The 24,693-nt window shown below is 40.4% G+C and overlaps 1 protein-coding gene across 7 annotated transcripts; it reads right to left on the bottom strand.

Moving 5' to 3' along the window:
- Positions 1 to 1,297: 1,297 nt before the first annotated feature.
- LOC131688930 (protein mahjong) lies at positions 1,298 to 18,640 on the bottom strand. Of its 7 annotated transcripts, none has more exons than XM_058973557.1 (8): positions 18,512 to 18,640; positions 17,996 to 18,367; positions 12,969 to 14,639; positions 12,409 to 12,914; positions 11,222 to 12,342; positions 10,866 to 11,156; positions 10,095 to 10,740; positions 1,298 to 1,864 (listed from the first exon to the last, which is right to left on the bottom strand). In XM_058973557.1, exons 2-8 carry the CDS (start codon positions 18,112 to 18,114, stop codon positions 1,545 to 1,547), a joined length of 4,674 nt encoding a protein of 1,557 aa, XP_058829540.1. In that variant the 5' UTR covers positions 18,115 to 18,367; positions 18,512 to 18,640; the 3' UTR covers positions 1,298 to 1,544. The 7 variants fall into 7 exon arrangements, with proteins under 7 accessions (XP_058829540.1, XP_058829537.1, XP_058829544.1 ...); XM_058973554.1 differs by having other exon boundaries at positions 17,996 to 18,442; positions 18,512 to 18,639; XM_058973561.1 differs by having other exon boundaries at positions 1,298 to 1,762; positions 17,996 to 18,442; positions 18,512 to 18,639.
- Positions 18,641 to 24,693: the final 6,053 nt, after the last annotated feature.

Raw genomic sequence — 24,693 nt, 5'->3', positions numbered from 1 at the left:
CGGGTCTTGGTTCCTTCTGGGGAAGTTTTTTAGAAAATATATTCCTAGAGAAAAAACTTCGACATTTCATTTTCTGAGGAATGGTTTTCGGGGAAATGTAATATAGTTCATCTTAGCACCTCGATTAATCCCTCACATTTGAACACAGTGTTAGAGTTGAAGTTAGAGCAGTGTTTAACGCATTAGCCTAAATGGTAGGATGAATAAGGGTACGGTGTACTCGACTTTCCGCTTCGCTCAGATTTCTTGTTGTACTATTTCTTAGGAACAAAGTAAAGAAAGCTTCATTCTCTTAAAAATGTCGTACCAGATGTGTTCTTTACTTCTTTGGGCATCCAATCTTGTTGGTTTGGGATACAGTTTGCCAAAAACATGCAATCGAGAAGAAAACAAATCTTTGCTATATCTACTTACCGATTCAAACGTAGCTGCTACCAACAGCACTCAATGGTAGCTCAGAGTAGCTTGTCTGTCCACTCGGCTTCATTACATCAATCCCCTGAGGATATAAGTGTGCGTTCAACACAGGACTAACCTTCTTAAAATAGTAAGAACACGAGGCTAACATAGATGCAATTGGACCCGCGAATAAGCCGGTGAATTGATACGATTTTTAATAAAGCAATCTAGCTCACCCAGTACGAGGCGTATTATTTAGCCCTATTAGGACTTGAAATTGTTTAATTACTTTTGCTAATGACTGTTGGCAGGCGCTCCTTTACGGTATGGGACCATTCATAAATTACGTAATAGTTTTAGGGAGAAGGGTGTGCGACATCACGTCACATGTTGCCAAATGGGGGAGAAGGAATAAGCTTGAACGTTACGTCAATATTTTTAGTAAAGAAAAAATAATTTCAAACGGTTTGTTACGTACTAGGGGCGAAAAAAAATCGTGACGAATTATTATTAGGGACATTTTTGCGTTACGTAATTTATTAATGGGGCCTATATGTAGATCACTTCGCACGTCGTGTGATAAATTGCTGAGCTCGTGTACCCGACGAAAGATTTATGTATGTAAATTCATTACAATGTGTGGTGAAGGAGTGTTTCGGATAATTTACTGTTTTAGTAATCCAAATATCAATTGATTTATTCCTCTAGTTAAAAACTATTGTAAATGTACAAAATCTTTCCTTTAACACGCGTAACTGGACTTTGCCCCAGTTGCTGCTGACCTTCGCTCAAACAGAGGATATAAGCAAGAGAAAATTAAAGAAGGAAAACAAAATGCCACGAAATAAACGAGCGATCGGATCGGTGAAGAAGCAATGATTAAGAAAACAGATTCAATTTTTAAAAAAATATGCCATTTTTTGTTCTAACAATTATAATGTTGTAACAACTTCTATCTGCTTATCATGGTGCAATAATTTTTCCAATAATTAGTATTCGAATCTGTGCAATTTGGTAAGCTTACGCAAAGCTCCTACTCTCGATTTATGTTACGTGAATTATTTACAGACAACCACAGTACGATTTGTGATAGGCGACTCACTTTTTGGCTATCAATTCCTTCCGCGCTCTGTCCCGTCTCCCTTCTATAACAACAGAAAATCCTCCAGATCGGAGGTCGTGGTCCAGGACGAAGCATCCTCCTCATCGGCATCGTCGTCATTGTTGTTGGCACCGTCATCGTCCTCACCTTCGTTATCGTCGTCTCCGTCCCCGTCGCCATCCCCATCTCCGTCACCACCATCGTCATCGTTATCGTTGTCATCATCATCGTCGTCATCGTCCTCACTGGACGAGGAGGAACCTGGTTGGAAAATATCATCGTCATCATCGAGTACATTGAAACGCATTCCCCGTCTCCGCCGACGACGCTGACCACCGTTCTCTCCGCGAGCGCCGTGAAATACTGGAATAGGCAGAATGAGGGGGAATTTTGTGCACCGATCAAGAAAGCGAACCACGCACACCTTTCAAACAACTCACACGACCATACCAAAATGGTTGTCCTTTGATTCTTAGTTATAACAATTATATAAATAAAATTCAATACTTTATCAAAAAAACTACGGTGTCTCAGAAAAAAAAGTTGGATTAGATGATTAGGATGTTAGGCCGGAATAAGCTCATCTTCTTATACCCTCTTACCCTATATAGAGTTATCTTTCTAAGAATTTCAACACTGGAGATGTGAAATAATCCTTATTATTAACCCACAAAAATATTATTAGGTATTATGTGCGTCCAGTTACATCGCGGAGTGTTGAAAATTTTTGGTACAATATCAAAATTTGTTTTTTTTTAATCGCGCGATTTTTTTCGGTATGAATCAGTTGAATATTTGGGATTGTTCAGAAGGCATTCTGATCATAGACACGATCATCTATAATTTTGGAGAAAAATATCGTCATGCGGCATCTTTTCCCTACGACTGGGGTAGACGCCGAATCAAAATTGCGGACGAGATGCAGGAATTCGATTTTTTTATGACAAGAACCATTTAAGCGTATTTTAGATACCTGTCGGAATTGATAGAAATGATTTCATATTTCATCATATGGTATGGTTTACTTTGACGCAGGATTGCCTTTTGAAAATGAACGGTATTTCTCCAGAAACCCAATAGGTTGTAGATCTCATCAAATGCAGCACAAAATAATGTCCAAAAGTGTTGTATACCCTCAAAATCTTGATTCACGACAAAAAAAAACTATTTCTCGGAACTTTCGCCACAATAAAAATTTCTGCATGGTAATTTTTTAATTCTTTAAGTGTTTTAGAAAGAAGAATAAATTACCTTTCAAACGGTATGCTACGTTATGTTCTTTTGTTATAAATACTATGTGATCTTGGGACAACAAAATGAAAAAAAAAAACATTTTGCGATTTTCTCATAAAAATTATGAAAATTGCTCAACATTTTTCTAAAGAAGCGTTTTCCTTTGAATGAAATTTAAAAGGAACATTTAATTCCGCATCTTATGACCTTTTTATGATCAAAATCGGTCGAAAAATGCCAGAGTTATAATTTTTTCCCTAAAAAGAAACTTGCTCACATGAACTCTTAAGGGGTCAGTGAGTCATTGTCGCGCACTATAGGAAAAATATATCTTCCGTTATTTTTACCAACTTCAAAGTTCACACACATACTTTTCAATGTATAAATAGTCTCCTTGAGAAGATTTTCCAAATTTTCATACAGATCCAAGCAATAAAGGACTAACACGAAATTATTGTGACAAATTATTTCTTATAATGTTTAAAATCAAAACAAAATTTTAGGGTAGTTTTATACATATATTTACTTCAAAAATCAAAAGAAAAGATAATCGATGTAGCCTTGAGTGTAAAATTGAACGCATTTTCGCTTGATGCCCTCCTTTACAGTGTCATCCGGTACCAGTTTCTCAGTTTTTTTCTATTTTCTTAACATGTCCTTCTTGTCTTTGACTGTCTTCTTGCTCTTCCGAAGTTCCCGCTTCATCATTGCCCAGTACTGCTCCACCGGGCGCAGTTCCGGACAGTTTGGCGGATTCATGTCCTTTGGAACAAAATGGACAGAATTGGCCTCATACCACTCCAGGACACTTTTATAATAGTGGCATGATGCCAAATATGGCCAAAATAGTGGAGCTTCGTCGTGCTGCTGCAAGAACGGCAAAATGCGCTTCTCGAGACACTCAGATTTGTAGATCTCGCCATTTACTGTGCCCTTTGTCACGAAAGGCTCACTCCTCAGTCCGCAAGAGCAGATGGCCTGCCATATGAGATATTTGGAGGCGAACTTCGATACTTTCTTCTTCTTAAATTTGTCGTCCACATAGAACTTGCTCTTGCCGGTGAAAAACTCCAACCCCGGAATTTGCTTAAAATCGGCTTTTATATACGTTTCGTCGTCCATCACACAGCAGCCATATTTTGTCAGCATCTTCTCGTAGAGCTTCTGTGCCCGAATTTTAGCCGTCGATTGTTGCCGCTTATCGCGGTTTAGGAAGTTTTGTACCTTGTATGTATGTAGTCCAGCTCTCTTCTTTGCATTCTGGACGTAGCTCTGCGACATGCCGATCTTTTTAGCCAAATCACGGCTCGAGACGTTGGGATTTACTTTAATCATCCGCTTCACCTTTCCCTTCGTCTTTTTGTTCTCCGGTCCCGGTTTTCTTCCAGCTCCTTTGCCGTGGTCCAACGTCAACCGCTTCTGGAACCGCTTCAACACTCTGGAGACGGTTGAATGGTGAATGTTCAACATTTTTCCCAACTGCCGGTGCGACAGGTCAGGAAATTCCAGGTGTTTGGAAAGAATTTGTTCTCTCAACTCGCGTTGGTTCACCTCCATTTTCGTTGAATCGAAAAACACGACTTCGAATTTGACAGCATGTAAACAATACACATCAATGGGAAAGTGTGCAAAATTTGGTTGATTTTTACCCAATGGTAAAAAAGTTATGCCCTGTTGAATGTGTCGCAATAATTTCGTGTTCACCCTTTAGATTGAAGGTGGAAGTGGCAGCACTGTCGAATCGCTTGGAAGTGATTTTTATAGTTACTATAATCATAGTTAGGCGGAGACACTGAGCGGAGCCAATCGAACATGTCAAATAGCGGAGCCAATCAAGCATGACGTCACATAACATGTTCTCTTTGGATGTATATGGGAAAGGTATTGTGATCATGGTCATAACTATTTAACTCTTATCTTGTGTTATCACGTGTAGAGAAACGAAAAGAACCAATTTTTTTCTGTAGCAAGAAGAGATATTCGCACAAGTATGAAATTATATCATCCCATCTTCGAATTGTATTTTCTATTCGTGCATGTAAAGTTCTTACTTACGACGACAATGAAATTATTAAGCTAGCGCTTAAACATTTACATGGGATGCCAGTGTTTTTTTCTGAAATAAGAGCCAGTTTTCCGGCTTTTGTGTCCGCCCAACTCTCAATATAATAACTCTAGTGATTTTGTGTTCGTCCTATTGACTTATTTGACGTCTAGGACACCAACGCTGTTGCAACGTGTATAGACAAACATACATATCACGCGATATTTACAATTCGCCATCTGATTTAACCTCATTTGGCAAAAATTCCACCCGATTTAACCTCAATCTCGTACTAACACAACTAAGTTCTACAAGATGACGACAGGAATGAACTCATGATGAATGCAGTTCATGTTTGACAATTCTCGGTGGTTTGTTTACCCTGTCAGTTGCGTGAGTGCGAGTGCAACGGGTGCTCATCTGTTACATTCGAACTCACGTAACTTCCATGTAAACAAACCACCGAGAATTGTCAAACGAAGTTCATCCAGCTCATTTTGTAGGGTTACACACTTAAAATCCATTACCTACCAGAAGGTAATTTTTATTTGCTGTCCGTATTTCACTGCCGGAAAACAAACGAGAGGGAATGATTTTTTAGTCAACATAATGGGATAAAGTTTAGTCGGCTTTGGGGAATATCGCATTATTTTTGGGTAAATTTGAATTCCCTCTCTTTCGTTTTTCATTGGAGGAAGTAGGATGCACAGATTTAAGATTACCTACTGCTAGGTAATGCAAATTTTCTGTGTATGTCGGTTGGTGTAAAACCTAACTGCACATGGATTAGTCAATATATTTTGCCATGTTCGTGCGCGAATCAAGCCACCAAAAAATACATCCAGAACGCCATCTGAACTTGACTAGTTGATGCAATGATTTCACTGATTGTGGATAGAGGAGAATTCTTCGTAGAAATGCCATCAATTAACGAATTCAGAGCAACGCGCTGCTGAGATCGTTTTGTGTTGTTCTTCAATTATAGGTTTTACCTTATTGTAAACACGTGCCAGAATCAAAAATATTTTTTTTTTCATATTCTAGAACTTCGAATGTATTGCACATATCCAATTAATATGTGGATGCATTCGCGCGGAGCTTATTGTATATGAAGACGGCCTCAGAATGTACGTGCACGAACAGGCAATAGATCGTTGGATGTACAGTAGAGCTATCGCCTTTAATTTCCAGCGCTAAACATGTGTACATCTATGGATAATACACAATTTATCAATAAATAGATGCAGACAAGTTTCTTCCATAAAAGCACTGCCGGCCAGTGGGAGATGGATTGTAAAAACACACACACATATCCAAGCAATAAATTGAAAGTTACAGCGCTTTGAAGTGCGCTTCGTTTACCATGAGCAGTGGTAACCTGAAAATTTAAACACGATCATCTCAACATGTCGTTTTTCCAAAAATCGCTTTTCCATTACCACTATTATCTAAAAAATACTAAACCAATCACCTTAATTTTTTTTAAGTATATGCAATTTTCTCGTATCTTAACGATTCCTTTTTATGAACAAATTTTTATTTTGTTGATAAGAATTTTTAATACAATTTTTAGTGCTCAGATCATCCATTTTTTTAAAAAAAATCGTTCCCAAATACAGGAAAAATTATTTTTATTCGACTAATCGGTAAGGTACGAAGAATACTCCTAACCTAATGGATTTGTTTGAGTTTTTGGAGTTTAGTTAATCTGTTGGACTTCCAGCGTGATCACCGCAATGTAACTAGGCCTGTAGCGTGCGGCGTCAAATGTTACCACAAAGTTACCAGTGCCTAGACCTAACCAGTGCTAAATTAAATCTCTGATTGAAATGTATAAGTAACTTAAGTTTTTTGGTGCTGATGGAAGCGCTTGAAACTCCTTGTTTGATCTCAAATTTCTAAGACCAGAGGCAGTTTGCTTCGGCTTTATATCTGCGCTATCTCAAACAGTTACATTTGATGGGTCATCAAAAGAAAAAAATTGGCCTATACAAGAACTCTCATCAGCCTATAGTTGTTAGGAGCACTTACAGATGTCCTCAAAAAGGGACCGTCGTTCCTGGTCCAAGATAGCTTAACGATTTGTCGTGGTGAGTGGCGTAGCTCTATTTAGTATTTCTGCAAAATAGTGCTTACAGTATCTGTTAAGACAACGCATCAGCTTCTCCAGGAGTAGTTTGTACGCGGGGCATGGTAACAGATAATGTAAATTCCTTCCACAATAGACACATTTTTCAACATTTCCAATGCAAGAGTCATTCTAATGTTTTTTCTGCGTACTTGAAGCATCGGGAGCTTATTGTTACAACGGTTCACTCATTTGTGTTTAGTGCAATGCAAGATGCGTGGTACAAGACGTAATTAGATATAACAGTTCCATCCGTCGTTTCCAAGGTCACCCTATACAAGTTTGAAAGAACATTAAATTTTGTTCCGTCCTGTGCAATTGCCGTTTAAAATCTTCACTCACGGGGGTCCTTTAAACAGTGAAATCGAATGGGTGAACACACCGTCGATCTCAGCTTTGTGAGCGTGTATGGAAACGAGGTAGCGCTTCGTAAAAGGCTTACCGCCAGGAACATCATTTGCTTGCTTAAGACAGGTCGAACTTTCGAGATATCTGTCACGGCTGCATGTTTCTGCATCAGGTATTTCCAAAACATTTAGAATACTTGGTGGCTAAACTTTGATCTGAAAGAAGATCAGATATAGTTCGACCGAATTCTTTGTGTATGATTGTAAACGAGAAGATTCTATTACATTCGCCCGAATGACATTCGCCCGAAATCCATTTACCCGAATGACATTCGCCCGACATTGCAACACAAACCCGAATGCCATTCGCCCGAATTCGATATAACCGAAAAACATCGAAATGTCAATTGAAAAAATTTAATTTATTAAGATGAAATACAAATTTTATTACATTTAATGATTTGAAGAAATTAACACTAAAGCTATACCAGTCAAATAGTTAATCCAATCACCTGGATTGTATGATTTAACTAGGGTTTCCAGTTTTAGGTCCTTTTGTGTGCCAGCCTTCCACATTATTGGTGGTCCTAGGAATCTTCTTCGATACATTTTCAAAAACTGATCACGAAGCGGGGGGAAAGAGCGGTCATCGAGAAACTTTTTGGTTAGCTTCCTTCCTACCGAAAATACAATTTTTACTAATGTAATACAAAAAATCGTCGAGAACCTTTGGACAACTTTTCCTCAATTCGTCGAGTGCCTTTGGAATATCTTGATGGGGCAAGAAATCCAAGGCAAGAACTTGTTTGTTTATGAGTTGAATTCGGTGAGTTTCCGAATATTTTGTCTGATGACCAATTTGTTTTAGTTTTCTGACAAAACTTTGGTTTAGATGGAAGAATCATCCGTGAAGGGCAGCACCGGAAAAAATTCTTTTAGTAACGTTTAACACAGCTGTCTCGAAATCCAATATTATGTAGAGAGCTATTTGGTATATAGATTCAAGAAATTGCTCTTGTTTTGAAAGAAGGAATCAACCCTTATGATTGAGTAAACCGGGCAGACGAGTGGATCAACAGTTTCCTTGCAAACTTATTTGGCATGCACTGCCCATAATCGAAAGTCAGTCCCATGTTCTATGGGATTCCCTATCTACATGGGACTGACTTGCGATTATAGGCAGTGCGGATCCAAGGATTTGTTCATGTTTGAAAGAAGCAATCAACCCCTAATTGTGTGAAAAAGAACTGCTCATGTTTAACCTTCCGGAAGTCGCGCTAGTGCACTGAGTGCACGCTGCTCTGAAAATCTAGCGAGATCTTACGGAGGGTTAAAAAAAAGGAATCAATCCCTGTGTGAGTAAACCGAGCATAGTTTGATTGAGAAGACTATTTGGTATACAAACTCAAAGAACTGCTCATATACAAAGAAGGAATTCAGTAAACCAAGCATACCAATGGATCACAGGTTTGCTGAGGAGGGACCTCCGCTTCGGTTCCTCGACCTCGGTAATTGTGACAAAAGCGCATACACTAGCTTCCCCACATAACCTTTATGAGCTACTATTCACTAACGACGTTATGCCAAATGGACTTCCACTATGCATGATATTAATTACAAATTTAATTGATTCAATTTGTTAACGGAACAGCTTCATATATTTTTACCTCGATTGATGATGTTTCCGAAAGATTTCTTATTATTTTGTCCGGTTTATCACGAGATTCCACCGCTCGAGCTGACAACTGCGCCCTATATGCATCTGTTTGCACCTGAAGAACATTTGTAGCGTTGGCAACGGAATCTCAGCGGCGTGGGACAGTACACCAAAAAGCAATGTGGCGTAGACACATTGGTCAATGTTCGGTTGACTAATATGGCTACGCCATATCGCTTTCTGGTGCACTGTCCGACTTCGCTGCCGCACAGTCGGCTTTAAACTAGCTATAGCCCCTATGTTTGAGTAAACCGGGCAAACGAGAGGATCACAGGTTTGCCTATAACTCCGGAGATGGGTGCATCAACGCCTCGTCCAACGGAACCTCAGCGGCTTTGCGCCGCTTCGGATCCTTGGCCTCGGATATGCGGCCAAGGCGCATCACACTAGCTCCGATGCATAAGCTCACTTGTTACTGTTCAGTTTATCAAACTTTAGTTAAAAATTTCTCATTTCCGCTATCGGATTTTGTTTATTTAGGTTAAAATACACCCTTTTGAAAAAAAAAAAACGCTTTAAAATCGGACCTATATCACTAAAGTCTCTAAACTAGACAATTACCGATTTTATATTATGCTTGAGTGAATGTGGTATTCGGGTTAATGACATTCGGGCGAGTGGTCCATTGCGATTAAACCAGAAGTAACCGCCCAAGCTCAACCACCTTTCGATTGAGCGGTATTCCGAAAAAAATGTCAATTTTAGAGCCGGTCTAATATTCATTCGAATGATACACTCTAAAGCTGCTACAGACTGGCGGCGAAAAGCTAAACTGGGACAGGTACTAACATTAGGATGCGAGAAATCTGCTTGCAAAGGGATGTCGCAGTAAAAGCCAAGCGGATTTGCATCGATTACCTGCTTTTACTCTAACAGGATCCAATTAATTCGCTGCAAGCAAATTACTCGCACCTTGTATCCTAATGTCGGTACCAATCTCAGCTCAGTTTCACGCCGCCATTCTGTCAGTGGCCTAACAGTTAAACATATACATTGTAATGTAAGGACATATTTCAGAACAGATGTCTAGGTTTTAAAAATACACACCAAACCATTGGATTTCAACATACACATATACACAATCACAGACCCATCCATTCATGAATGATGATCACAGTACTCACCGACCGACTCCGTCTCCGACATCGAATTGTCCTCGGAGTTTTCCATCTCCTCCTCCTCCTCTTCGGCGTCATCTTCAGTGTTCTTCTTGCGTCCAACACTGTAAATTCGCACTACCGACTCCTGTACCGAGTTGTACCCACCCTGATTCTCGACGATCGCGATCTGGCTACCATACAGGTTTATTGCTAGATCGTAGATGTTCCGTTTCACGTCCACCGTTGAAATGCTAGAGTAGTCGTACCCGTCCAACACTTTGAAGCTCGACTCGAAAAAAACATTATCCGAGTTGGATTCCGTCTCCAGCTCCGGACAGATACCGTATATCACATTCTGCGGCGAGAACTTGACATAGCACTGGTCCAACGCTGGCACCGTCCTCAGCAGGTGGAATGTCCGCAAATCCCACACCTCGGTATTGGACACGATCTCCAACCCGTTTGGATGAAATACTCCGGAGATGGTCTGGTTGAGTTTGTCAAACTTGTGAATCTCTTTGCCAGAGGTGACATCCCACAGCACACCATCCGACAGAACCAACTCGTCCGAGGGACAGAACGTGGCACGATTTTTCGAGTACTGATTGTAGATGTTTGGTACCAACGAAAGAATCTTCTGTCCGGTGTTGATGTCGTAGATTGTGGCAACCTGTGAAAATAAATATGAGCAATGTAAAAAACCTACATCAACTAAAAATATGAATAAAAGTTTTATACTTCTGTTTAGTATATAACACTTTGCCACAATTAACTATATCCCAATTTGGAACTCACCTCTCCTGTAGTCGCCAGCACCTTGTCCTGTTTCACATTCGGAAACTCCAGGTACTCTTCCTCGTCCCACTGAAGCTTGTGCGAGAACCGATTGTTCTCAATATTCCACAGCACGGACATCGGAGACCGCCATGCACAGGACGTCAACAACAGGCGTCCATCTTTGCTACATTTGATCGAGTTCAGATACGATTCGTGACACGAGTAGCTAAACTCCTCGTTGCTGTCACTCAAATTGAAAATCTTCACCTCTCCACTGTGCGAGCCGGTGATGAGTTTTGTGGCACATGGCTGCAAAGAATTGAAATGAAAACGTCTCTAAGTAGCCGATAGCATGGGATGGAGGTAAAACTTACCGTAAAATCACAGCACGTAAAGAAAAATTCCGAGTCCTGTGGCCGCAGCACACGTGAAGCGGAAAAATTCGAATGAACCAATCGTCGATCGTACCTTCGGGAGGAAAATCCGGCGTGTCGTTTGAAAAACCGTGCTGCAAAATTCATACTCATCCCGGAAGCCCGATTCGGTCGCGGGTCCGGACATTTATGTGGTACGAACAGATCAAATTGGGGGCAGGTAGACATCGGATGTTTACACAAAGCATGCTGGTTGGTGAGATACTCAGTTATAATGGTATCAAGAGTAACAGTATTGCCGGGTGCATCTGCCGTGGTGGTTTTGGAAGACGTCGACGCTGGAACAAGGAACGATGCTGTGCCGATGGTGGCCGATATTTGTTTCTGCAATGAACGCTGCTGGTTGCTGCTGCTAGACGAGGAGGAGAAGGGAGTGTTTAAATTGTTGCTGTTACCGTGAGAAGAGCTACCTCCGACGGGCCCTCCAGCACTTATGCTACCCGGATTAGTTTTTTTGATAAGCTTAATCGGAGTTAACGGTTCACTTGGTGCTTGCTCCAGTGTCACTGCAGTGCCAGCACTGCTCAATGCGTCCATTCGCAAGGAATGCACGTCAGTGTTACCCCCATTATTCATCAAATTACCCTCGACGCTTGCGGCAGCCAGGGCAGCTTGCAAGTTGGCTTGAGCCGATGAGTGATTGAATACGGCCTCTGTAGTTTTGCTTCGAATTCTCGATCTTTGTATAAGAGTGGTGTTGGGTGACCTAAAGGCAAACGGCGAATGATGTAAATTCCTACCAATGCCAGCACTCTGTTGGTGCTGCTGTTGTAGAAGTGTTGGAACTGTTAAGTTTGCTTCTTTTACCAAACTGGAAGCTGTTTCGCTTAAACCTCTTGCCACCAGATGTTGATAGATTAGCTGATAAAGCTGCTGCTCATTAAATTGAATTTTAGTCTGGGCAACGACATTTGCTTTATGAATGTCCGCTAACGATGTGTCCAGTTGATTGTTGAAGGTTTTCGTTTTCCCCGACACACGTTCCATTAGTTCCAGAGCGTATTTCTGGAACTGGACATGCTCAGCACGTTTCTCCTGCAGAATTGGGTCACGCATAAGACCTGTGAACAAAAAATTAAATGTTTTAGTCAAGTGATTTAACCGAGTAGTTTGTCAAGTCGACATACTTTGTAGCTGTCCATTTACAAACAGTGGGAGCTTTCCGATAATCTGTTGTACCGTTTCAGACCTTGCCAGACCAGCTAGCGCCCGACAGGCCATCCCTCGAATGCAGTCCGCATCGGTAATGGGCGTTTTAACACACATTAGTGACAGTAGCACAATGATACCGTTGTTGGATCGAACACTCTCCCACACCTTTTGAAGCAATTCCTCCGAATTTTTATTCGGCATTCGTTTCTTTGCGGAACCAAACCGAGCCAGTGATCCACTGGGTCGATGAATTGGAGCACAAACTGTATGAACCAGCACAGCCAGGGCTGATTTTTGCACTTCGGCGTCGGCAACTATTTCACCTTCCGCTGCCCCTAGTACGATGTTAATTCCGGCAGCCGAACCCTCATCCGGGAACTCGATCCGCTCACAGAACACGGTATGGACCCGCGGAATCACGCAGCATACATTCAGTACATCCAATGCGGCACGTACCGTTTCAGCACTGCAAGAACTGAAACTTTATTAGAACATCTTGAGTTAATATCTGTTGAAGTTGATTATGAAAACTTACCGCCCACTGTAGTTCCATTCATAAGCCAATGCGATAATACGAAGCAATAAGTTGACCCCGCCCAAGGTCAGAAACTCGTCCACCGGCGTCCAAAGAGCCTTCATTGGTAATAGCTCCTGTAATGTTTTAATCTGATCGCTTATGACTTCCGGTGAATTTTTTACCGATTTAAAAACTGGTTGCGCTAGAGTTCCGGTTGGACACTGTTGACGAGTCACTTGGCTGTACTTGTAGTACAGATGATTTTCGAAGTACTTCTTCAACGCGACACACACATGACGTACGACTTGTCGAGCAGCACATTCCTCATCGTCGTTCAGATTGTATTCGTCCGTCGATAATAGAATCGGCAGTACGGCAATCACATTGTACAGCTTCCGTAGACCATCCTGTTTATCGAACTCATCCATCATAGTCTTGAACTGGCAACTCAAACCGAAGAACATCGTAGCATGACAACGACCAGAATCGTGGGAGCAACCCAGCAACCATAAAGCATACGATACAAGTTCGGTGATAATTTTCTGAGGCATCAGACAGATTCGCTCCATTGCATCTTCGCAGTAAGCCAGATAATAGAACGCGATCGAAACTCCAGTGGCAGCTAAACTTGGTCGGGGAACTTTTAATAACCGTTCTAGACCACCACTGGCAATGAATTCTAGTGAGAACTTTTTGTGGCAAAGCAGCGAAGCCAAATATTTGAGCGCTTCAAACGCCAGGCAGGTGTCTTTTGCGTCCAAATTTTCAATGTAACGAAAAATCAAACTCATGGCATTGTGCTCGAAAACATGTGGCAAAAATTCCTGGTACTCCCCCATTGGTGTAAGATACCGTAGGATCAACATCTGGCTAGTAGCGATCGTTGCCGGATAGATAGGAATCAGATTTCGGTGGGGAGCAGACCTACTTTGACCGTTATCCTGCGTGGTTTGGCTGTTTTCGTTTTGAAAAAGAGTGTTCAAATTTAACACAGAAGTTGGGCCATTAGGTGGTGCCATTCCGCTCGCTTCAGACAGTCCCAAATGAGCAAACGGCCGATCATCATTATCGACGTGATCCTCCATCAATAAATCATTCCGCTGGATATCAGTAGATTTTCCACTTAAAAGAGCTGCCTCTACCTGGAACATTCTCTGGAAGGCAGTGCTACTTGTTCCCTCGCCAGCTTCCACCAGCCTATCTCGATTCCTATGCGCCAACTGCAGCAGATGTAATCTCCGCAACATGATCGGTAAAAGGCGGATGTTTTGCTCGCGGAAACTCACAGCTATCTCTTGCACTTCCATTGCCGCTCCCAGAAGACCGGTGGCGTAGCTCTGCAATGGCTCCGGGCTCGATTCAGCCCATCCGTACAACCGTGTGATTAAATGGTCAAATTCGGCCTGAAAAACAGCGGATGTTTCCAGACCAGGCATGATCACCAAGATAAGCCGGCAGGCTGCGATGTTTAATGGTTGTGAACACTGTTGTACGTTTTGCCGTGTGAAGAAATTGTCCCGCAAATAGTCATTCACCAACCGGGTCATGAAGTGATCCTTACGGAAGAGAGTTTTCAGTATGCGTCCCAAATCACTGTTAGGATCGGTGCGCGACGGGTGGCGCTCATCGAACGGGTCTGGATCTTTGCGCATGTATACTTCCGTTTCTTCCTCGAAAATTTCTGCCAATCTGGAAAAAAAAAGAAACGCGATACCGTTAGAAAATCTGGGTTTTAGATATGGTAGACTTTTTTCGGGCCGATAGCTCTGCAACGAATCAAATCAGATAATCAAGTATGGAATATTGCTAAGCAGTTTCTGTTCTTTGTGAAGCAATGTGCAACCTTACGTTTAGTGCGTTCTACGCGTGGATATCCTTTGCAGTTAGGTAATTTACATCTTTAGCTTTGATTTTATTATCAAATCTTTTGATAGTATGAACCGGTTCAGCGCCTATATATGTTGTTATGTATGAACGGTAGCACTGATAATAACATCTTTATCAATGATTTTTTTTTAGACTATATACATCGGCTTCGCGATTCGTTACCCTAGAAAGGTTGGAAATTAACCGACCATGCATTTGTTTCGGGGACCAAAAAGGACGGCAGTATTGCATATCCAAGTACAGCATCAAATTTTTCCATTCAATTCTCCACTGCATGATGGAGAGGTTCTTTCGAACTTTCCATGAATCTATATATTTTTTTTAAGCGAGCTGTTAGCTTTGGATGCGCCTTTAAGTCAACTTTTACTTTTGAGATGGAAGTCTGTTCTCTGTGCCGAAATTAATGTTGCTTCTCAGTTTTACATGACCCGGGGGGAACTTGGCCTTGATCTCACTGCTCTGTCATCGTTGATACGTGATATTCGTTATGGAATATTGTTTGTTTGGGGTCCATTCATAAACAATGTCTCGCAAGAAAAGTCTAAAAATTGTTGTTGATTTTATTAACCCCGCTCCGCTAGTACATCTCAAATTTTTAGTTCTTCTCTCGGTAATTCATGGCTTTTCCCCAACTGTCAATAAGTGACATCATTTATGAACGGCTCTTGGTACTATCATTAGAGGATTTCTGTGCATTTTAGCACCTTGTATTATTTTTGTTATATGTACATGCTAAATCATGTAATGTGATGGCCGGAAGATTAGAGAAGCAACTGCTCATGTTTGAAAGAAGGAAATAATTCCTATGTTCAAGTAAAGCGGCTGTCGGCGGCTAATCCTCAGCAGCTTTACACCGCATCAGTTCCTCGATTTAGACAATGTACAAAATTTTGGTTTCACTACATAACCTTACTTACATAACACTGTTCCATTCTTTTGGATCCTATGAAGGAGGGCTTCCTATGGTTGTACTGTACTGAATTCTGCAATTTGTAATATACATTTTAAAATACTACTATTGTCCAGTGCTGCTAGCATTACATTTTTAGAAAAGAGCAAAATGGCCAACATTCTGAAAAAGATTTATGATTTTCATTAAGATGTTTTCCCAATTCAAAGACCAATGGGTGCTTTCCCCATATTACCAACAATGTCTGGGAAATGGTTATATCTGGGTAATGAACTTCTGAGCACTGGTTCAATCTGGATAAGACTTTCCTGAGACATTCTGGAATATTGTTTCCTAGGAATTGTTGATTTCGATGGAATGGTTTTCTGGAAAATAGTTCTTTCTGGAGAAAAGACTTCGGTATGTCCTTCTAAATTCCGGTTTCAGCACAATGCAAATCATTTCAAATGTGACCGAATCGATAGCGATGAACGTCGTTCAATGGAAGTGGGAACAAGTAGTACGTTTGAAAAGATGAAATCAATAAAAAAGTACACCTTTTCTGGGGAATGACTTTCTGGGAAATGTGCATTCTAGGGGATGGAATTCTGAAGATTGGTACATTCTAGGAAATAGTTTTCTGGGAATAGTATAATCTGGGGGGTAGAATTCTAAGGAATGGCTTTCTGGGGAATGATTTTTGGGTAATAGTATACAATCTGATGGAGATTGTGGGCATCCGTTCGATCAACGTTTCTTCCACCATATAGGTGTTTTGGCTACATGCTATCCCATAAGCTGTTACACGATTTGGAATCTAATATTTGAAACATCAAATTCGACTGTAATCATATCATGACAATACTGCTGATTATGTAGTAAAAATAAAGCTATTATAAAGTGATTAGAAGGTGGTTGATTATGATGCTACTATACCTATTCGGTTACTTCAATTTGGAGCAAGGTATACCTTTGTCGATTTGTATATAACAAAATCTGTGTCTTTATTATTCTGCAGTGAGCTACTCGTTTCTATGACCCAACGAATATTCTACCCGGCATCTCTGTTACTGGAACAATACCCGATTTGAACCGATCTTGGTGGTGAGATACAAACATACTCGTATGTTCATGACAGCAATAAATAATCGCTCAATTCATCTGCAGATACTGCCATGTGTCACAACGTCCGAAAGTAGTCCTGCGTCATAGCGTCCCGGATCTTACGACGCACACTGATATTGGGATGTTATGAAACAGAGGTATTGCATCATAAAGCACGGCATTATTTGTCGCACCCACTGTTTTGGATATTTTGCGTGTCCGAGAGATTCTGACGTATCATTCTGTGGGATCTTATGACGTGTGACGCTATGATGTCTGAGACTATGAATGTGTCATTGAATCCACGACTTTATGACGCATGATCTCTGCGTCATAACATCCCAATATTGTGTGCATCCCGGATATTACTCTCGGATCTCGGACGTTGTGACACCAGGACGTGCATTTACTTTCAAACTTTATGACGCATATAATTTTGAGACGATATGACGCAGTTCTCATGAGTTACAATATCCGAAACAATAAGTGCATCATAGTGTCCAGAATATTTACTGTGACATAACATCCGAAATTGAACATGCGTCACAACGCCCAGGACATTATGGCGCACAAATGTGCGTCATAAGGCTCGAAAATAAATACACGTCTGAGTGTGCCCTTCGGAAGTTATAACACGGTTCCGGCTGTGTGGCTTTGGACAGAGAATGCGCAAAAATCGCAAACGAAAAAAGCAGTTTTTTCCACACCGTATGTTAGATTTTCATAAAAATCAATCAGCGTATGTAGAATGCTGTTACAGTACTGCTGATTGATTTTTATGAAAATCTGACATACGGTGTGGAAAAAAAACTGCTTTTTTCGTTTTCGATTTTTACCCTTTCTCTATCCAACCTTAAGCTTAGGGTACCAAAGAATCAGAAGTATTATTGTGCGTTTTTTCCACATTACACTAGAATCCTACAAAGCTTTTGAAGGTAACCAAAATGCACTAGCTGTCAATTTTGAAACCACCTTAAGATGTCGCAATGTTTTTCAAACCCCTCAAAGTAATAAGAAAAACGTGCAGGTTAAATGCAAAAATTTAATGTGGCACGAACACTTTCATTAAACTCTTCTCAACCAAGAAACCATTTTTTCGATTAATTGTAAGATAATTAAGCAAAATACGGCAAAACTTATAATGCTAATTGAATACAATTCTCACCTGGTGACAATCGGCTCCGGATCGTAGCCTGGGATACTGTGCCTTTCTTCCCATAGCTGGAATATTCGAACCAAATCTCGACCACGTAATACTTCCGCCTGATCGGCCGGAGATGCCATAGTTGTGTACACTAACCGACTGGAGCTCTGTAAGTTTATCGCTGTCCGAAAACGAAGGAACACCTTCTACGTCGTTTTGACAGTACGCACTATTTACAGCACATCAGCTGCCGCAGAAAGGCGAGTGAATACTCTTGTTCTAACCTCAACCGTGTACTTGCTTTCGTCGTCTTCGCCGTGATGAGGGACTATACAAGCCGACTGTTCACAATTTTCTTCCTTCTTTCACGATACGTCTGTTGGTCGCGCCGAGCTGCGTGCGTGGTGTGATGACGGGAGAAAATTTTCAACCAAATTATCAAGAAGTTCCGCAATGATCTGAACAAAGCTACTATCAAAAATGAATTTCCGGTGCGTAAGCCTTTGATTTGTTAATATATTAACAAAAAGAATTTACCGTTGTATAAGTTTTTTCGCACTTTAAATTAGCGGAATGAAAACACACGTTTGTCAGAAAATAATCGAACACTGCGTTTTCCCGTTCACCCTTAACGGAATGCACTGATGCTGACAAGAGTGACATTAGGAAGAAATTGCGTCGATCAAAACAAGAATGAATTTGTCGATTTACGACACGACAGGGTTGCCACTATTTTTCAAAGAAAATCAGGCAGTTCAAAATGTCTGGCCTCTAAATTAGAGCTCTCAAGTTATGGCGTTTTCGTTTTTTCTTGGTGCTACACTGGTGTAGTGCAAAGAAAGAGATAGACTGATTACACCCAAGTTTGAATTAGTGTAGCACCGACTACACCGGTGTAGTGCAGTGTCAAAAACGAATATGCCATTAGAGTGCAAAGAGAATAGGGAAAGAGACGAATAGTGTGAAGCCAAAAATACCTTAGCAGACCAATCGTGCAATGTAAATAAACATTACTCATGCCTGAGTTGGAGGAGATAAGCATTGTACTTCTATCAAAAAAGAAATTTGAATTTTCGTCAGAATTTAGTTCAATCGTGATTGTAAGGTGCATTCTAGAGTATATGTATGAGTAAAAATAAGCTTTAGAATTATTTCATCTCTTTGTTTCGAAATGCACATCGTTTGATAAACAAATCCATCGATCGACATACGGTTTGTTTTCAAAATATAATAGGAGTCATTAAATTAAATTTTAAAGTGCTGCCTGTAGAAGCGGTTGCCAAAATTCTAGTGTTGAAATCATCATAAAGGGAGTGTTGCCGTTTTGCCTGATTTTCACTCTCGTCTCTTTCACTATTCTCTTTGTTAGAGTGCAGCCAAGACGCGTTTGACGTATCCAAACGAGCAGAAATCTGACGTATTTCTATGGTGAATACGTCAAATTTCATGTTCGTTTGGATCCCGGTCAAAAAAAAATGCAGACGAGCGTGGTCAGGCGATTTAAATAGTTTGATGTTTGACTCAACTCGCCTATGCTAAATGCCCCTAGGAAAAAATGCAATTTGCGAATGCGATTTAAAGGCAATTTCAACACTTAGACACTTGGCGGCTGAAAAGGACTTAGTTATTTTTGCGTTTTTCAAACATGGCGGTTCATGTTTGGCTTAAGCTTAACATAGTTTTTTTTTTAAAACGATTGGCGTGTTCTCGCTTATATTTTGTTTTTCTAGTGCACTTCATTTAGCTAACAAATGTGGGAAATAGACCTTTCTTGTCGGACCTAACCCCTATTTTTTATATTTTAGATCGACAGATTTCGCATTTCTAAGAACATTTACGCTGAAATGAGCTTTTTTTTTACCATTCCTGGATTTTACACGATTTTTTGAAAATTGTGAAATGCAAGAATGTTGAATATTATTTTCACCAAATCAAGAATGGTGAGACCTGAAATATCAGTTTTGGCAGCACTGCTTTGCTTATTTTTGATTATTTTTTGGCAACACTGTAAATGAAGTGGTGAATCGCAACGGAACTGTAAACAAACTTAATGAACATTTCGCTGTCAAATTTGGCTTTTTAATATTAATTTCGGTCGATCACGGAATATGCTGTGTATCGTATTACCGTCATTAGGATGCCGATCAAGAAAAGTATTATTATGTACATATTAAATCTTTCTTGGACTATGTGCCGTACAACAACTGCCACATCTGGCGGGAGTAGACTAGAGATGGGCCATTCGTTCGCGAACGGTTCAAGTGAACTGGTTCTTCGAAGAGAATGAGCGAACGGACGTTCTTTTTAAAAGAACGGTAGTTCTCAATTCTCAAAGCGAATGAACTGAACCTGACCTAAAGCCGTTTGGCGAGTTTCTCGGACCGATTTTTAGGCGAACGAATGAAAATGAACCGACTTGCCGTCCCACAAACCGCTCTCTGTGCTCTCCCAGAATGGAACCGGCGAAGAACGACTCATCACATTCTCTATTTCTCTAGTTATACATCATGAAGAAATCGCTACCCTTGATGAACTTGTTAAGCATACAGGGGTATAATAGTTGGGGCAGCATCTGTTTGGTTCCTCTCCAAGAATCGAATGTTTTGAGAGACATTCGCTAGATACAAGTAAATTATCAGCTGAACGGAAGAACGGTTCATCTGAACTAGTTCTTTTTACAGAACTGTTCAGTCGGGAATGGTTCTTCGAAGTGAACTGTTTCGCCCATCTCTAGAGTAGACGCATCATTACCCACTTCCACTGGCTACGGCAATGAGTTGGTTTATATTGTAAACGCCTAAACCGCCGTTCTGGACCTGCTGGAAATTTCTACACTGACGGAGGTTAGACTTGCAAACATTTTGCTATCGCATGGAGCACTCAAAGAATGCTTTACTTACTACAACTTACTAACAAGACGTTATTCATATTTTATTACCAACAACGCTCCGTTGTATCTAGCATTAATGGGATGGCAGTAGTTGTGATTAGGCCATCAAGATCTAGAAATCGATGCAGCGCTGGGTGAAGAATTAACCGGGCATGAGAAGTACCGATAAACTTGTACAGATTGCTCTCTGGAATTTGCTTGATGTAAATCTGAGGAAGGAAATTGGTGTTAAGACTACTGTGGAAGAGATAGTCGATTTCGTGGAGCAATGTGCCAAACTGGAGTGGAAGTACGAGCACCATCCAGAACGTTGAAGGAAATTGATCCCAGGATCGGAATAGTACGGCAAATTTAGAATCATCTGGACAACAAATTTGATGGGCTTTTGTGAAATGTGATCTATCGTATCGATCATGACACTGTAAAACACTTTCTACTTAAACTGAACGAGGTACAAAATCAGAATACATGGCAGAAGAAATTCATATCGTGTGAGGGTTATATTATTCGGTTACCATTTGGTTGGTGAAGGTTAAAAAAATAGCGTGCCTTTTAAAAAAAGCTTTCGAGGTAATCGATTGCTTTTGTGCAAACCTTCATTTTCAAAAAAGGAACGTTTCGAAGGGGCCATCACCGAAACTGAGGATCTGTTTCTGGCCTCCTTCGATAACATTGAAGCTGAGTTCAAAGAGTACTCCACTGCCCATAATCACAAGTCAGTCCTGTGTTCTATGGGATTCCCTATATACATGATACTGATTTGCGATTATCGCCACTCCAAATACTGGGTTGAACTCAACTACACGGCTACAATCTATGGAGAGTTGAACATATGCTGTCCCCGGTTGCAGGTGATGACCGTGGAGGATCTGGAAAAACACCCACGAGACTATCATGCAAGTGATGCACTGAAAGATAGATGATACCTTTGAGGATATGCAGATGCTGAAGACAAATCCGCAACAGAAATTCATTCGGCTAAAATGTACACTAAAGTACCTGCAGCAGTGCAGCATTGAAAATTTCTGCCCGATATGTCGGATCGAAATGCTTCGTCGAAGTACGCATTGCTGCAGTGCGGGTACCACTTTTGTATCGTTTGTGCTCCGGAGATTATACGCATTGTGCGCATCAGGGACACAAGGTCAGCAGCGTGACCTGACTTCACTGACAGCGGGATGCCGAGTGAGTTATTTTTTTTTAAATCAAAAACATCGTGAAAATCCCTTCACACCTTTCTGCATATATTACTTGTTCCTAATCCGACAGCTCAGAACAGATCAACGTGCGGGGTAATTCTCAAAATTTTGTCTTACTGGGATCCAATTCTGATGATGTTGGCATGGGACCACAAGAACTTGCAATCACATCCAATCAATCAAGTTCCAAAAATGTGTCAGAGTTCAAAGGCTATAACAACGAGAGCACCTGTATGTTACTTCAGTTGAATGTCGGTTCCAAAAGACTTAATTTCATCGAAGCCACTCACGTGTTTCTAGTGGAACCCATGTTAAGCCCAAGCGAGGAACTACAGGTGTTCGGTCGAAGACACCACATCGGTCTGACTAGATCAACTTTTATACGATCGAAGAATCGATTTATCAAACTATTCAGAATGATTAAAGTAGAACTCGCAGCAAGTTACTAGTAAGTTGTTTTTTTATGCTCATAACCGGCAGACGACATATGAACCGGGCTGACAATAAGGCTTATTGAAAAACTGCTCGACAAGTTTATAGTAGTTTATTACAGAAGAAATTTGAGGGTGCATAACACTATAACCAAATACAAATATATTTTTCATTTGCTGTTACTATACGTACTTGGTACTAGCGGCCTTTATCCATATTTCACCTTTCTTCCAGAACTGTTTACTGAAAAAAAATTAAAGGGTTGTGTACAGGACACGACCACGGTGACATTAAAAATATAGCTTTTTTATCTATCACACATATCGACACACGTTCTTGTTCACTCGCCTGTTTTCATATGTTACAATTTGCTATATACCCTCCCCATTAAAACATAATTTATTGAAGGTCTTTTAACGGTAATCTATTAATTAATCAAGTATCTCACTAGGTGATTGGCATTATTTGGCTGATCCATCTAGTAAAAATAGGCTGGTCTGTCCAGAAAATATATTCAAAAGAAAAGTTCCATATTGAGAGCTGTGATGAGGAAACCCACGCCCGCCAACGGAAATATACAGATTCTCCATAAAATATGAAATTTCATTTTCCATTTAAATTTTCAATAATGTACTAATGAACTTAAGTAAACAATCTTAAGTGTAAGTATTTCTTGATCGATTAGTGGTGGAAAAATGAAATTATTTGATAAATTACATTGTTATGCAACGTTCGCACTACCAGTTAAAACGGGTTTTTATGCTATCTTGGTGACATTTTTCTTGTTGCTAATTATTAAAACGTGTTATAACTCTGTAGTGTAAACATTGTATTATTAAACCAATTCTGCAGCGTTTTATGTTATATAGGGGTTTTATGTGGTAATAGAACTGACATAATTATATCTTCAGTACAGCGGTTTGTTTCATAATTTAAAACAGATTTATTTTAAAATTTAAATTAGTATACCCAACCGTATTTGTTGTATACCTTAAAACGCAATTAGAACTGTGTTTTAAATACATAGGGTAGGACAGATATTCTGACTGGTTAAACTGGGAAAACAATTTTAAGTCCAGTAACGCTTAAGACATGGCTTGAATTTGAATCGAAAAAGAACACCCGCTTCAACTGCTGCTGGGACGGTAAGTTCTGTTTTAAAATTTTCCGTTGTGTGCAGTACGAAACAAAAGTGTTTGAAATTAGAAAACAAAAAGTTCTGCTGGGAATGTGATTGTTTCCGATGCAATTACACTCAGATTTTTCACGCAGGGGATACAGGCCGTGTAAATGAAAACCGCGTAAATTTAAAAAAAACGCGTTAATGAAAACCGCGTAAATTTCAAAATCCGCGTAAAACACCTGAGTGTGCTCTCCTATATAAAATACTACGCTGCTGAACAGTGCAATAACTACAGAAGCACGTTGTCAGATGCCTTACTGATAAAAAACATATAACCGAAATATGAAACATGAAAACCAATTGGCTCTTTACCCTACGCAGCTACAAAGCGCCGTAAACATGGATTAACAAGTTACAACGCACACGCATGCATAAAAATAAATATATTTTTTTCAAACGCAACACTCTTAAGCAGCACACACCGTATTGAATTAAATCCAAACCACCCCGCCCACCCACTTTGCAAATCATTCTGTGACACCATGCTGGTACCCGACAAATCCGCACACGGCCACCGCTGCCGAAAATGCATAGCGTCTACCGCTTATTGTAGTGCCCAGACGCTGCAGCCATGATCTTACCCGTTCGTCATAAGAACAAAAACTGATTCAAACGGGTACGCGTCACCTCTATTTATAAACTAATATGGTATATGGTTTAGTCACTTAGGTGCGAGTGTGTGCAAATGCCAACGTTACCGAAAATCGATAGCGCTTATTGCATCGCCCGGAGACGACGTTGCTCGTGTGGGATAAGAGCAACAACTGATTTAAACGGACATGCGTTGCTTCTATTTATGACTTTTCGTGTTTCATTGAGCAACTAAGCTGCCCTCTTTTGACGGCTGTGTCTGAGAAATCTGCCTCACGAATGGTATTTTTCCCGTTTTTTGTGAACTTTTTAATTTTACCAATTTCCAAAAGTCTACTTTTATTGGGGAGATATTAAATTATTACCAATATTTAAGTTAGGTGTTTCTGAATCGGTTGGTGTATGAATGATTAAAATCCATCTA

The sequence above is a fragment of the Topomyia yanbarensis genome, chromosome 3, assembly GCF_030247195.1.
Source record: "Topomyia yanbarensis strain Yona2022 chromosome 3, ASM3024719v1, whole genome shotgun sequence".
NCBI lineage: Eukaryota > Metazoa > Arthropoda > Insecta > Diptera > Culicidae > Topomyia > Topomyia yanbarensis.
Note: the sequence above shows the minus strand (reverse complement) of the source record. Positions and strands in the feature narration are given on the sequence as shown.

Excerpts from the sequence above, each read along its gene's own strand:
- LOC131688930 (XM_058973557.1), bottom strand. The coding sequence starts at position 18,114 with ATGGCATCTCCGGCCGATCAGGCGGAAGTATTACGTGGTCGAGATTTG. Across the intron at positions 14,640-17,995 it reads CCGGAGCCGATTGTCACCAG|ATTGGCAGAAATTTTCGAGG; the intron begins GTGAGAATTGTA and ends TTTTTTTTCCAG. Across the intron at positions 1,865-10,094 it reads GTCGGAGACGGAGTCGGTCG|TATTTCACGGCGCTCGCGGA; the intron begins GTGAGTACTGTG and ends TGCCTATTCCAG.